At 39.0% G+C, this 14,396-nt stretch overlaps 1 protein-coding gene across 8 annotated transcripts in view; it reads left to right on the top strand.

Moving 5' to 3' along the window:
• The window catches only part of ZMAT4 (zinc finger matrin-type 4), a 370,785-nt gene that overhangs the window by 124,237 nt on the left and 232,152 nt on the right, over positions 1-14,396 (top strand). For all 8 annotated transcript variants that reach the window (XR_010127175.1, XR_010127176.1, XM_054499612.2 and 5 more), the window contains one exon: positions 9,727-9,816. Coding sequence is in view for 6 of the 8 variants with exons in the window: in XM_054499612.2 (XP_054355587.1) it covers positions 9,727-9,816 (90 nt within the window). In the remaining 2 variants the exon portion in view is untranslated. The remainder of the gene's footprint in view (positions 1-9,726; positions 9,817-14,396) is intronic.

Genomic DNA, 14,396 nt, shown 5'->3' with positions numbered 1-14,396 from the left:
GCACGGCAGCCTTCCTGAAACACAGTGTGGATTTTAAAAATTTGTTTATTTTTGTTTCTCAACCACTTTATAGTGTATTGTTATATGTATTTTGTAATATCTTGTTTTTAAGTATTGCTGCTATCCCTGTTATACTTCCCATTGTTTTCATCACTGATTTATTTTGTGAAAGTTGTACACTAGTGTTCTGTTTTATGTCAAAATCAAAAGTATTTAATGAAATACTAGTTCTATTTAATGTGGTTATGGAACCAGCTGGAAACACAAAACAGACAGTGATTGTACAGCAGGCTGGACCCAGGAGGTCAGGTTCATTTTGTTACATACACAATAAACTCATGACTTTACAGAAAAAAGAAAGAAAGAAAGAAAGAAAGAAAGAAAGAAAGAAATCGGTGGCTATCACACTAGTCCTTGCCCTTGCCAGTGGTGGGGTTAATTTTTGGACTCCACAGAGTGCTATTTTTACAAAGTGCTATAATTTTTCTTAGTCCATCCACAAATTTTACAGAAGAAACCTGAGACTTCAGAAACTATAGCTCAGGATTGGCTCATGTTGTTTAAGATTCCACATTTCAAAAGGATTTGTTAGCTTTGTTACTTCACATTACCCAGTCTTCTCTGACTTTAATCACTGATCACACTGGCTTTATTTTTTCTCTTATCCCTAACTTTAACTTCTCTTCAAGGGCTTTCTGGGGAAATAGCGCCTTTTTCCCCAAACAGCAAAAGAGAGGCCTAGATGAGCCTGTGTTCTTTTATTTCTCATGTGACTCTGTTTAAAATGCACAGACATCATGGAGACATATTTAGCTCTGTACTGAACACCACAGAAAACTGTTCCTCCAGGCTTTGGTGGTAATTTAATTTTTTGAGTTGCAGGACTTTTATTTAAAATTGTAACACATTGATGTAGTCACTTGTGTAGGCAGACAGCCACGTAGATAATTACAAACATGATTCCACAATCACGGGCACTTCACATCCCACTGTACCTGATTTTTTTCTCCAGCAAAAACTTGCTTTTTCCTAATACTTTTTATGATAAGTGTTTCTCATTTTAAATGTTGTTTTAAACATATTTTGGAAGAAATGAAGTGACCTAATTCTAGAAACATTGGGACTACCCTTTTTGCTTTTGGAAATTGAACTGATTGCTGTGTAGAAGAAGAAAGACCCCAGGAAAACATCTAGTGTAGACGGATGGCATATGTATTAGTCAGCCCAGGCTGTGTCATAACAAGATACCAGATTTGGGGGCTTAACCAACAGAGATTTTTTTTTTTTTGCTGTTTTGGAGGCTAGAAGTCCATGATCAAGGTGCCAGCATGGTTGGTTTCTGGCGAGGGCTGTCTCCTGGCGTGTAGACAACCGCCTTCTTGCTGTATCCTCACATGGCCTTTTCTCTGTGCACATGGACAGAGAGAGAGAGCACAATCTCTGATGTCTCTTCCCCTTCATATAAAGACACCAGTCCTATCAGTTAGGGCCCCACCCTAACTGAAGTTTAGGTGACTTCACCTAACCTTAATTACCTCCTGACAGACCCTGCTTCCAGATATAGTCACATTGGGGATGAGGGCTGCAACACAATTCAGTCCAGAATAAAACAAATGTCCACGATCCTATAATAAAAAGCTAAGGCATGGCACCTTCAGCCACAGAAGCCTGCATATCTGATCACAGGTTAAAGGACACTTTACCAAGCTAGTATCTAGTGGATCTCTGACTCTTGGAAACAGTAGAGGAGTTAACTCTGCCTTGTCCCAAACCTCTCTTCCTCAACACACCGCCTCTGTTTGAGCTGTAGACTCTGCAGCAAGAAAACTGTCACCCTGAATCTCCACTTTTGCACCAGTTGCAGCAAACCCTCAGTTTCTTCAGAGCTTATGCTTCGACTGCAGTCTTCATCAGCTCACCTGCTGAGACGTTTCCTCTACCGTGCACTCCGTCAAATGCCTGTGGGCAATGCTGCTTAGGACTATCTCTGGTCTGCTGGCTCCCTTGCTCCTCTCTGACCTGTACAGCAGCCACGGAGTTTAGAGATGGAAGTAGATGTGTGAGGCTTTCAATTTCATTTTTTGAATGCAATGGGATCTGTAACAACATATTTCAAATGTACCCGACACTTTTACACAATGGTCTTAATTCTTCAAGGGTCTTGGGTTCTTGTTCTGAGGTTAACTTATTCTTTCCTTCACACGTTCAATCACTGAAATGACAAATCTTTATTGAGCACCGGCCATGTGTCAGGCATTGTGATAGATTTTGGGAATACAACAGTGAAACCAACAGATATAATCCCTGTTCACTGAAAACTTGTAAGTTGTGGGATCTTGAGAAAATCTCTTGGTCTTTCTGGGACATATATTCCTCATCTTAAGGTAGGACTATTAGAATGATAAATCATCAGTGTTAGAATGAATCTTTAAAATGATGATTTTTCCATCTGATTATTGGAATGATTTGATCTTCTAAGTAATCTAAAATTTCAAAAAAGCATTAATAAGAAAACTTAAAGTCACTTGTAATCCATATAAACAATGAATCCTTTTGTACGTTTCTTCCTAGATCTTTGCCTTGTATATGCATACAGATGCATATACTTTTTTTATTATTATTATTATACTTTAAGATTTAGGGTACATGAGCACAATGTGCAGGTTAGTTACATATGTATACATGTGCCATTTTTGTTTAAAAATTTACATTCTGATTAGAAACTGCCTTTTAAAATTTATTATATATATATTTTTATGTCATGGAATATTATTATTATGCTTGCCAGTGGCTCTTTGGTATCTATTATATGGATATATTACAATATTCATCCTTCTTGTTTTAGGGCATTTAACTTATTTTCCCATGTTTACTACTATAAATAAATGGAAATACATGTCTCTGATTGCTTCCTTAGAATACATTCAAAGAAGTAGGATTGTTGACTCAAACAAGTTTTTGCTTGGGATCTATATTGCAAAATTTCCATCCAGGAAGCTTGTATCAATTTACATGCCTATTATCTATGTACACAAGTGCTAGCTTTTTCTGCATCTTCACCAATATGGATATATATATTTTGTAAATCCTTGCCAATTTGATGGGAGAAAGAAACACATTTTTTAAATTAAACAGTTGTAAGGTAGCACTTGGATGAATTTCTTTTTGTAAGTCTTTTAACTATTAGTATTTCTACAATTCCTATTTCTATCCTTTGTCTATTTTAATGTTGTTTCTTTCTGAATAAATTTGTGAGGACACTTCTGATCTCAAAGATGGTAAAACCATTTTCTTTTACACGCTGCAAATATTTTTCCTACTTTGTGGGTTTCTTCTTGCATATACATATTTCAAATTGAAAACACTTATTTTTTTGTAGCCAGGTCCATCAGTCCTGCATTTTTTTCTTTCTTTGCTTAGAAAACTTTCCCATCACAAGGTTAAATATATTTTCCTAGTTTTCTTTTAGTCTCAAATTATTGACTCTATTTTGGGTCTTTTTATTATATTCCATATATTTGTCTGTTTATTCTGCCATTAAAGCCATATTACATTTTTTCTGGTTTTTCATGTATAAGACCTTTAGTTTCTTTTTTTTTCCCTCATTTTACTTTTTATTCTAAGCATTCCAGAAATTGTCTCTATCTTGACTTCTACATAGATCTCCCGTGTTGATTCTGCTATTAAAGTGAAAGAACTTCAAGATTAAGCTATGATGTTTTAAATTTCCGTTCTGTATTAACTCAGACCCTAATACCTTATCTCAATCTGTTGTCTTATCTCATCTTTCAGCTTTTACTCTGTTGATATTCTCTTGAATTAAATGACAAAAGTGCCATTTAAAACTTCTACTTATTGTAGTAAATATTTTGCAAACAATTGCTTAATTTCCTTGAGAGTTTCTCAAAAGTCTTCTTTCATATTTTTTTCACAGTTTTTTTTTTATAGATGCCACCAATCTTTGGCAGAGCAGAAGGTTATTAAGGCCAGCCATGTGTCCCTGCTGTGTGTGGTTGGCCTTGGATCTTTCCATCATCTACCTAAATCCTTTTAGAAACTTCTGATCTGATTTTAGCACTAGGACTCAATTAAAGACGATTTCAGTAGCCCAGTGGCCTGGGCAGGAGGTCTGGGACCTGGCACCTCGGGGTCTTCCAGCAGAGGAGTTTGAGTTCTTCCTTCCCTATGTTGGAGAAGCCTTCCTTTAGGGACCAGCTTTCTCTTCCTAGAGTTTTAGTTGACCCATCATTCACTCTAGATACAGGGAGTTTCTGTGCCCAATGTTCTTCCCCTGACAAATAAGGGAAGATACATCCATTTGGAAAAGAGTTCCATTCATTAGAGGGAATCTCCAACACTTGTGGTTTTCTATTTGTCTTGTCTGCATTTAACCCTGCCTCCTAGTGAGACCATGCTGCACCTTTTCCAGGGCTCATCCCTGGGGCCCTCAGTGAAGGGATGCTTCCTGGGGTTCTGCCAGGATGTCCTTTCATTTCATCCTGTGTGATGGAGTCTCTCATCTCGCATCAGCCGGTTGTTTTGCAGGAACCCCAGTGTGCTAGACGTTTGGTGTTTGCTGTGCTTTCCCTATTGGCTCCTCTTCTCCCCGGAATGACCTCAAATGTGGTGGCATGTGAGAATCACTCTTTGTTCCAGGTTTTCCTGTTTTATTGAGGTCCTCGGCTTATTTTAGCTGATTCCTAGAAGAGGTATAATTAGATCCTTCTGATGAAATAAGATGGTGGAAGACTTATCTAGGAAATCAGAAATGAATCTTAAAGCTTATTTGAGATAGCACCTCTCCTGCCAGCCTCACAACTGTGATTTGGGGATGAAATGAGATGATGAACTTGGAAGGACTTTGAAGACTGCCTGAAGCATTATGCAAATAGAAGGTTGCTTTGTTATCGCCACGTTTTATGATACCAGAAATCAGTAGCCCTGCTGGAAGCAAATTTGAGTTGTGAATTTTTCTGAGGCATGTGTGATAATGGAAGATGGTTATTTAGGTGAGGCAAAAAGCCATTCTATTTCTATGTGTTTCGCCTCCTTCTTTCACAGCAATACATCTGAAATAGAGGTTTGTCTTGTTCTTTATTCCCCCAAAGAGAAGACTGGCCTGAATTTCCATTTTAGACTATTTCCTTGAGTGCCAAGAGATTGTTTCAGCAAAAGAAACTAATCTTCAGATAGGTCTGTCCCCGCACAATGCCTAGGATCGGGAGCAAAGGCTTTAATTAAAATGGAAGAGTTGGTAATTTCTGGTTGATCTGGGAAGCTTAAAGTTGATATGGTTTGAATGAAAGCAATGACTTTGCTCAAAACGCAAATATTAATGTAAAAAAGAGCCTGGGATTGACTCTCAGTGTAATTGGAAGAGATTGTTATTTCTTTTTCATGTCTTTTCCCTTAATGTAATGGTTCTTTTTTCTCCCTGAAACTCTGTAATATATACATTTAACAAGTGGGTATTAAGTGTTCTCCTTAAAGTTCTTTTTACTTGGCAGTTTGCCTGTCTTTTCAGACTCTTAAAAGCAGTGGAAATTTTGGCACTAATAAATCTTGGGAAAAAGTAATAAGGATGTGTTTTTGCTTGTGTGTATTTGGATGATGTAAGAGCCAGTTTCAGATGTAGCTTTCCCTCCAGCCCCTTCGCAGTGTAGTTGTGTGTATAGCTTAGGCCCACCCATTCTCTAGTCTCTATTTATACACAGAAAGTGAAAATGACACTTATGTACCCTGGCATTTGTATGTACTAAAATGAAGTTTTAAAATTGGAAGTAGCATGTATTGCTCTTGGGTTAAGAAGGCTCATCTAATGCCAAGTACTCCAATGAAACAAAAATGCATTTTGAATGTTAATAAGACATTAACAAGGGTAGATGAAAATGTGGACAATTATACCAGTATACATTAACAGCATTTCTGATCAGTGATGCTTTTTACTAATTACAATAATTGTGGGTAAAAAGTGTAGATAATGTGAAATCAAAACGGCTTAAGCACTGCAAAATTATTATTATTATGTTTATGTTATAGGCAAATTTGTTATAAAAATAAAAAATAAAAACCAATCATACTCCCCATATCCTAATAAATCATGGGTTTTTTTTTCTTTTTCTTTTCTACCTGTATTATCTACTTAAGCACTTTTATGTAATTGTAATCATAGTATCTGTGCAGTTCTGAGTTTAGCATTTTTCTTTCAACATTCATTATATATGTAGGTACATATATATGTATATATATAATATACATTTAAAAACCTTTATACATATGTGAGTGTGTGTGTATATATATAAAGTTTTTCCCCCCCGCAATTCTCCCTTTAACATAGGGCATGCCACGGCTGCTTTATCCAGCCTTCTGTTGTTAAATCTGCAATTGTTTCCCTAATTTTTTGTTCCTATTTAGGTAATGCGGCAATGGATATCTTTGTTTCAATTAATTTTAACTTTCTTGTTGTAGGAAAGTTTTTGTTCATTTGTTTGTTTTTTAGAATAAATTGAAAGGAGTGAGATTACTGTGCCAAATCTCAAAGAATTTCCAGTAGGTACAGGGTAGAGAGGAGCCAGTTAGAGGAAGACACTGTAAGTGTCTCAGAGAGTCTCATTTAGAGAGAAAGGTGAGAAAGCCAGAAGAAAGGAAAGGATGGCTGAGGTGGGCGGCTCACTTGAGGCCATGAGCTAGAGAGCAGCCTGGCCAACATGGTGAAACCCTGTCTCTACTAAAAATACAAAAACTAGCCAGGCGTGGTGGCGCGCTCCTATAATCCCAGCTACTGGGGAGGCTGAGGCAGGAGAATCGCTTGAACCTGGGAGGTGGAGGTTGCAGTGAGCTGAGATTGTGCCATTGCACTCCAGCCTGGGCGACAGAACGAGACTCTGTCACAAAAAAAAAAAAAAAAAAAAGAGTGAGAGAGAAAGAAAGAAAGGGAGGACGAAAGGGAGGAAGAAAGGGAGGGAGGGAGGGAGGGAGGAAGGAAGGAGGGGGCTCCCTGGCAGGTCTCCATCCTCAGGTGCCACAGGCCTAGGTTGGAGGCGGGGCAAGCTGTAGAAACCAGGAACGATCTGCAGGGAACCTCCTTCCCTTTGTCAACCAACGTAATTTGGAAGCAGCTTTGGATTTGAGTCAGGCTAATTGGGAATGTGACTCCACACTCCTCCCCCTGAGAAGTCTGCAGATTTTCACTTCCTGCTGGAAGTTGTGGGCAGGGAAGGCAATGGATCTGGTCCAGGCACCCTGGGGAAAGCAAAGAGAGGGAAAAAAGGTGCCCAGGCAAAAGGAATGCTGCTAAATAATGAACGAGGATGCCTCCGCCATCATTCCAGAATCAGGTGGTATTTGCCAAAGCTCTGATTTTCCTCACCGGAAACCATAGGCAAGGGTGCTGCTTGCGGTGTAGCCATTCCTTTTCCTGCCAAAACTGGAGGTGGGGGGCCCTGAGGGAGGAAAACAGGCCTGTACTGATCAAAATCACTAATAAGCCTCAAATCCCAACATCTCACATCACTAATGGCTTCATATCAGAGCTTGGCATTTATTTTCCTTTCCTTTTCAGCCAATAGGTTCTGACTAGCTTGTCTAGCTGTAATTAAATAACTCAGTGAACTCTGCCTTTACTAGAAGATCTTTTTAAAAGAAATGGAATACTTTAGATTAAGAGGAATAAAAAAAAACAGTCACAAACCAGGCCGCATGATGAGATTTCCAGTTTTGCCATAATTTCATTCTCTGGAAATCCAGAGCTTTAGGAGATTGATTATGCAGGGAATGTGAAAAGAAGTTCCTCTATGGTAACAAATGTAAAATTGAAAATCCACTTCAGCCACATTTGAGCTCACATTGTTCCCACTTATTTTTCCACCCATTATTGTCTGTGTGCTTTTTCACCAGCTCAGGCTCTGTCCACATTCAGCATCTTGCAGGTTAAATGTTCCTTTTTATTCTTTTGAGTGCAGTAGTAGTCCCAATATAACCATGACTCCTTCCTTACCTCTAAAATACCCTCAGCAAAATGGCAGAAAATATGTACAGATGTTAGTAAGCTGCAAATTTATTTGCAAAGAGAAAAATATAAGCCTGCACTGTCATTTTCAAAAACATGTAGAAGCCGCATAATAATGTTGACTCATCTGATATACATCTACATGTCTGTTTCTCTTAAAAAAATCTTCTAGACAAAAAAAAAAAAAAAAAAACTCCAGATGACCTTTGGTTAAAACCTACTATGTAACCTAGAAATGGTGCTATAAGTGTTGATGGTATATTTCTAAGTCACATTTCAGTACTTTTACACATCTGTAAAAAATTTTCATGTTTCATTGGCAATTTTAAACCCATTTAAAGGCCTTAAAAGTGTTCAGGGATTGTCTAGAAGCATGGTCTTCTTGCTCTAGACAGAATATAAGAATTAAGAAAGTGATGAATAAGGAAAATGGACAGGAAGGATTTACAATCTATCCTGTAAACAAGATGCAACTTGCTATGTGTTCCCTGAAAATCACTTTGCCTTCGTGGCTGATTCATAAAAGTAAACCACCATCCAGGAGATGGGCTAGGATGCAACTATAAATAAAGTCATAGTGGAACAAAAGCCTGGAAAAGAAGGAAATAACCTCTGAGTAAAGGAAAGGGAAGGGGGATTGGAATTAGGGAACAATAGATTCGAGAGGTGATGCAGTCAACAGTGAGAAATGTTTAATATTATGCAGATTGCAATTTTTCATATGCAATGTCTCATTTGATTCTTACGACACCCTAGCAAATATTGTGGTATTCATTTTGTACATGGAGAAAATGTGACTCATTCTGATATAAACACATTCTAATAAGAGACTGGCGTAATATCACACAGCTAGGAAGTGGTAGAGCTGGAATCCAGATTCTGAATGTGTGATGACTCTTAGTGTTCTTTTCACTCCGCCATCCTGCCTCAGGTAGAAACTTGAAGTTAGAACTGCTGTATTCTTTAAACATGATGGGAATCCGGGATGAAACTCTCAGTTGAGCAAAGAAGAGGAAATAGGGAACAAAGAAGGCATCAGTTTCTCCATGCTGGGCATGGACCAGTCGGTATAGCCAGAAATCAACAATCCTGCTAATTCCGAAGAAAATGAGTCTTTATTTGCTCAACTGCATCATCTGCTGGCAGGTAGCTTAGGCTGTGGTCAGTCCGCAGACTGACATACAATTGTCTTTAGTTTGCTCATGATATCTGACCTTAGAGAATCCCATCCCTTTTGATAGCTTATTAATGAAGCCTGTGTGTGGGAGAGCTGTGAGAAAAGGCTTCTATTGGGGGTGAGGTGTACCAGGCTCCCAAGAAGGCATTGTCCCCAGACCCTGAGGGCAGGGCAGCAGTAGTGAGAGAGATCACTGTTCCTGTCCTTATCACAATTAATGCTTATGTTATTTCCTTTGCTTATTTGTTTTTATTTTTGAGGAAAATTAAATATAGTATATTATCCACCCTAGGCTAAATGATTTCAATGCCTTCACCTTTTTCATTACTGTGTTTTCTCATCCTGAAATTACATTGGCTTTAGAACTTGGGGCAAGCCACTTAACCTATCTGAAACTACATCCTACATCCCTCATAGGAGTATGCAGAAGTGTCTTCTACTGAAAATACATTTTTTTTTTCATTTGCGGGCACTGGCTAGGTTTCAAAGGGTTTGAAATGGCTTTTCTTTTACAGTATCTGCTTCTGCTTTTCCTTCCCAGAGTCGAAAACATGCAAGCAAAGTCCGACTGTATTACATGCTTCACCCCAGGGATGGAGGGTGTCCTGCCAAGAGGCTTCGGTCAGAAAATGTGAGTATCTGGTACCATGTGATATCCTCAGATGATTTGTTCTGTGTACTGAGAACTTTGCAGGTGTAGGAATTGTAGTCTAGTCCAGATTCGTAGAAAAGCTGAGTGAGTAGAAATAGTTTTCATTAAATATTACAGATATTATAATATATACTGAGGTTTTTTAATTTTCCTGCCAGAACTTGCCCATATAGTATTGGAGGAGTTTTTGATGACATTGCACTGGGACCATAAACAGTGAGAATACACAGAGGTTGTGAGGCAGAGAGCAAGGCTGGGTGAGGGGAGGCAGGACCACAACATGATGAAGTATTAAGAAGACAGGATCTCAGGGGCAAATCTGTCAGAAATATTAGATACTTCACTTTTTACATAGTTTATTTTTCCTCTGGTGTATAAAACAGAATACCTTGTTTGTTAATTTATAATGAAGAGTGTACATATTTTGCAAATAAAAATACCCAGACTTCTTGATCCTTCTCTCTGAAGGAACATTTGCTTGGGAAGACAAATGACAAATACAAAGTTGCTTTGAGGGTGTCAAGTCAGAGCAAAGGGCTTATTTCAGCCAGGCCAAGGCAAAGGCTGATGACATAAACATTCCTTCCTCCCAGCAGGGGTTGCTTTTCCTAATGAGTAGAATATTCATATCCACCCACTGCAGAGGCTCCTCCTGATAAACACTGTGGATTAAACACAGAAATTCCTCGCTCTTTGAGTTAAGAGGAGGCTGCAGGCATAGAATTTATACCCCACACCATCCGTGTGCTTGTGATCTTGTTTTCTTTCTGCTGCCATGTAGATGATGGTTTTCTTTTCTCATTAAAAATTAATATATGATCATTGAAGAAACTTTACAAAACCTTCACTTGTGTATTTTTTCACAGGGGATAAAAAGAGGGAGCAAGAGAACTGCCTATGAGCAGAGGTTGTGAGCATCAGGGCTGGTATTTTGAACAAATTCTAAGCATGCCTCTTGGTGTCACAAAATGAGCTGTTCATACATGGACTAATCTGGAACACTGCAGATCTGTCTTTACTGCCTTGGTGAAGCAGCCTTTAGAGCTTATTGGAAGCAAAAAATGTCATGAAAACTTTGCAAGCTGCTAAGAGCTGGGACTGAGTCTAGTTTTTTTTAGCCCTTAGCTGTAGGACCCTGGGCAAATAATTGATCTCTTGAAGCCCTGGTTTTCTCAGTCAGGCAGGCCATAATCGTCATATTTTACTTTCCTCACTGGACTATGGTGAACATTAAGTGAAGTGGTAGATAGGAGGTGTACTGTGACTTGCCAAGCATCACATGCAGGCATTGACAAAACAGATAAATAAGATCCAGTGTTGCCTTAAAGAAATTCATAATGTAGTATGGGAGATTGACATTGTATAAAGAGTAGCTATAATATCACAGCATAAGTGTTTATTAACATCCTGCACAAAGAACCATGGCAACAAAAGGCAAGCGGATCATGCCAAGGGGCTCTGGTCAGGGAAGGTGTTCTGAAGAGTTGGCATGTGAGCTGGAGCTTGGGGGCATGAATGGATTTTACCAGATGGAGGCTGTAGAAGTGAGGGAGGAGGATACCAATTTCCTAGGCACATTCCTCTCAGAAGAACTTATTAAGCCATGGGAGAGTTGGCCTACACCAGCTTTTACGTAACCTCTGAACTCTATGGCTACTGGAATTGTGCTTCCCATTGGGAGAGTACCTATTAGCAGAAAGAATAGGATTCTTTTTTTACTTCTTGAAATTATCCAGCAATCAGATCTGAATCCTTTCATTTAATAGCCATTTAGTGTCTTATGCTAATGGTCAGAGACAATGGGGTTCATGGCCACTTGACAATTAGCTATTTGGACACAGGTTATTTTCTCTCTGCTCAGATTGTAATAACGAATGTCGCACTTACATCTGAGCTCCTAGGGAAGGCTTAAAGCAGCAAACAGAGATGACTGCACTCAAGCTAGTGTTGTATTTGTACAGACTCAAGATGGTCCTTGCCACTCTGGTCAGGTGCACAATCCCCTTTACTCAAGCTCTGCTGCTGCCAATAACCGCAAGGACAGTTTACAGTGGGAAAGATGTTTGGATTTCAGAGCAAGAAGCATCTGTTTGCATTCTTTATCAAAGGTCCCGTGGAAAACTTTTTTCTCTGCTGTTTCCTGGGTTTTGAAAAACCTTGATCTACCAATGATTTATTTATCAAATCATTTTTCTATAATTTATTGAGCATAATATAAAAGCAAACCAGTAAACAGAAAAAGCAATAAAATCATCTTACTTTTTGAGAGTGATATTTGATGCTTTTGTTACACTGTGTGTACATTTATAGGTGAATATAGGCTTTCCACTATGCATTTTGATCTATTGGACACAGCATGGAAGTCACCCCCAGTACTTCTCAGGGGCTTTAAGAGTGTATGTTGGTAATTATATGAATCAACTTTCTTTTGTACAGGCTCATGCCTAAGAATTGAGAGACTGAATATACAAAGACGTTGTCTGGAGAATAAGAAATGGTGTCTTATTTTTGGGCATTGAAGCCATTGCTGGGTCCGGGGCCAGGGACCACTGCTGTTCTGGGTGAGTGGGTGCAGTGGCTCACACCTGTAAACCCGGAACTTTGGGAGGCTGGCAAGAGGAACACTTGAGTCCAGGAGTTCAAAACCAGCTTGGACAACATAGTGAGACCCTGTGTCTACAATTTTTTTTTTTTTAAACTAACCAGGCGTGGTTGTACATACCAATAGCCCCCGCTCCTCAGGAGGCTGAGGCTGGAGGATTCCTTGAGTTTAGGAATCAGAGGCTGCAGTGAGCTATGATTGTGCCACTGCACTACAGTCTGGGCAACAGAGTGAGACACTGTCTCTAAAAATAATAATAATAATAATATCGAATGTATAGATTTATCATAAGGCCTAACTGACATAAGTCATATTTGTTTAGCATTTTTTTTCAAAGCACTTTCTGCATGTATTATTATTACTGATACTCTCTGCACTAGCACCCTGTATTCTCAGAAGGATATAACACTTTATTCTACTTGCCTCAGTTCCTACTCAGCTTCTCTGCTCCCAGGGGCTGTGACAGGTTTGCATCCCAGTGCTAACTGATTGAGAAGAGCATTCACATCTGCCCTGAATACCACCAGTGCATGGCTTCTGTAAACAGAGAAGACGTGTTCCTGATTTTCCACACCTTGACCATGTATGAACCCTGCTCCCACCCCATTCATAGGAACTCGAAATTTACTTACAAATGCAGCGAAGGGCCTATTATTACTTCTAAGGTCTATTGTTGCCATTTCTACTTCAGGCCATTTTGCTTTTGCTGTTGTTGTTTTAAACACCCAAATTCATTTCTATCTTCTGTTTTGACGTTGTCAGCTGTTTAAATTTTCTCTTCACATGCTTTTCTCTTTAGAATCCTTACTTGGATCTTACATTTTTTTTTCCCCTGGAAGACATTTTTCCCTTTGGGCCACAGAGTAAAATTAAATGAGAAATAAATTGTTATAGTCAATTGCCTTAGAGAAATTTTCAGTAATCCCTCCAGCGTTAGAGACAGAAAGGTCTTCAGTGTTCACGCAGTCCATTGAGACTCTCAGTTTTTCACCCTTTTATTATCTTCACACCCATGGGTCAGATGCTTTGGGAAAAAAATGATCTGTATGGGAAACAGCACTTTTAAGTAAAAAAGGTGAATTAGTTTTACCTGGGTTTTTTTTTTTGTGATACTTTGATTTTTGCAAAATGTAAGTAACTGCTGACCAAAATTGCAAGTCAGTATTAAGTAAACAGTATTTTTATGTGGAGTTAAGATAATTCCCTCTAAACATAGAGAAGCTTGGCATTTGGTTAGTGTTATCAGGGTTATTACTCTTAATATACATGCTTTCCTTTAAATCGGAAATATTCTGCATAGCTTGAGAAGCTGAGTGTCACTTTCACAAGTCCCTAAACATCCTAGAGTCTAGATGGGGAGGAATCAATTTAATCTAAAGCCTTCTTGTTACAAAGGTGAAAATAAAGAAGTACCATGACTTGACCAAAGTGGTCAGACCTGAGATTAAAATCCTGCTTCCCTAAATGCTATTCCTAGTCTTTTCGCACATATCTTGAAGTGGTGTCTTATTTTTCGGCCTTGTAACTGTTACGGGGTCTGGAGCCAGGGAGCATTGTTGTTCTGGGCAGGGTAAAAATAGTGGCTGGCTTTTATGAGGCACTTTCCACACATGTTCTAAATGCTTTATATATATGAGTGATCTTTCATCTTCACAAGCCCTGGAGAAGGCAGAAGTTGTCACTGTCCCCACTTAGCAGAGAAGCAAACAGAAAGATTAAGTAATTGACTGTGATTACCCAGCTGGTACTTGACAGAGACATGGCTAGAAAAGTAGAAAACAAAAGGAGATTTACTCTGATACTCTAACCTGGCTCCACAACGTCCCATCGTAAGATGATAATGAGCATCTGCAAAGCGCTGGGGGGACGTGGACACCTTCCCCAACACAGATCAGGATCTAGTGGGGAAGTCAGATGTGTAGACCCTGTATCTCAATGCAGCGTGATAAGTGCTACC

Source organism: Pongo pygmaeus, chromosome 7 (assembly GCF_028885625.2).
Source record: "Pongo pygmaeus isolate AG05252 chromosome 7, NHGRI_mPonPyg2-v2.0_pri, whole genome shotgun sequence".
Classification (NCBI taxonomy): Eukaryota; Metazoa; Chordata; class Mammalia; order Primates; family Hominidae; genus Pongo; species Pongo pygmaeus.
The sequence above is the reverse complement of the archived record's forward strand: the minus strand, read 5'-3'. Positions and strand labels throughout refer to the sequence as shown.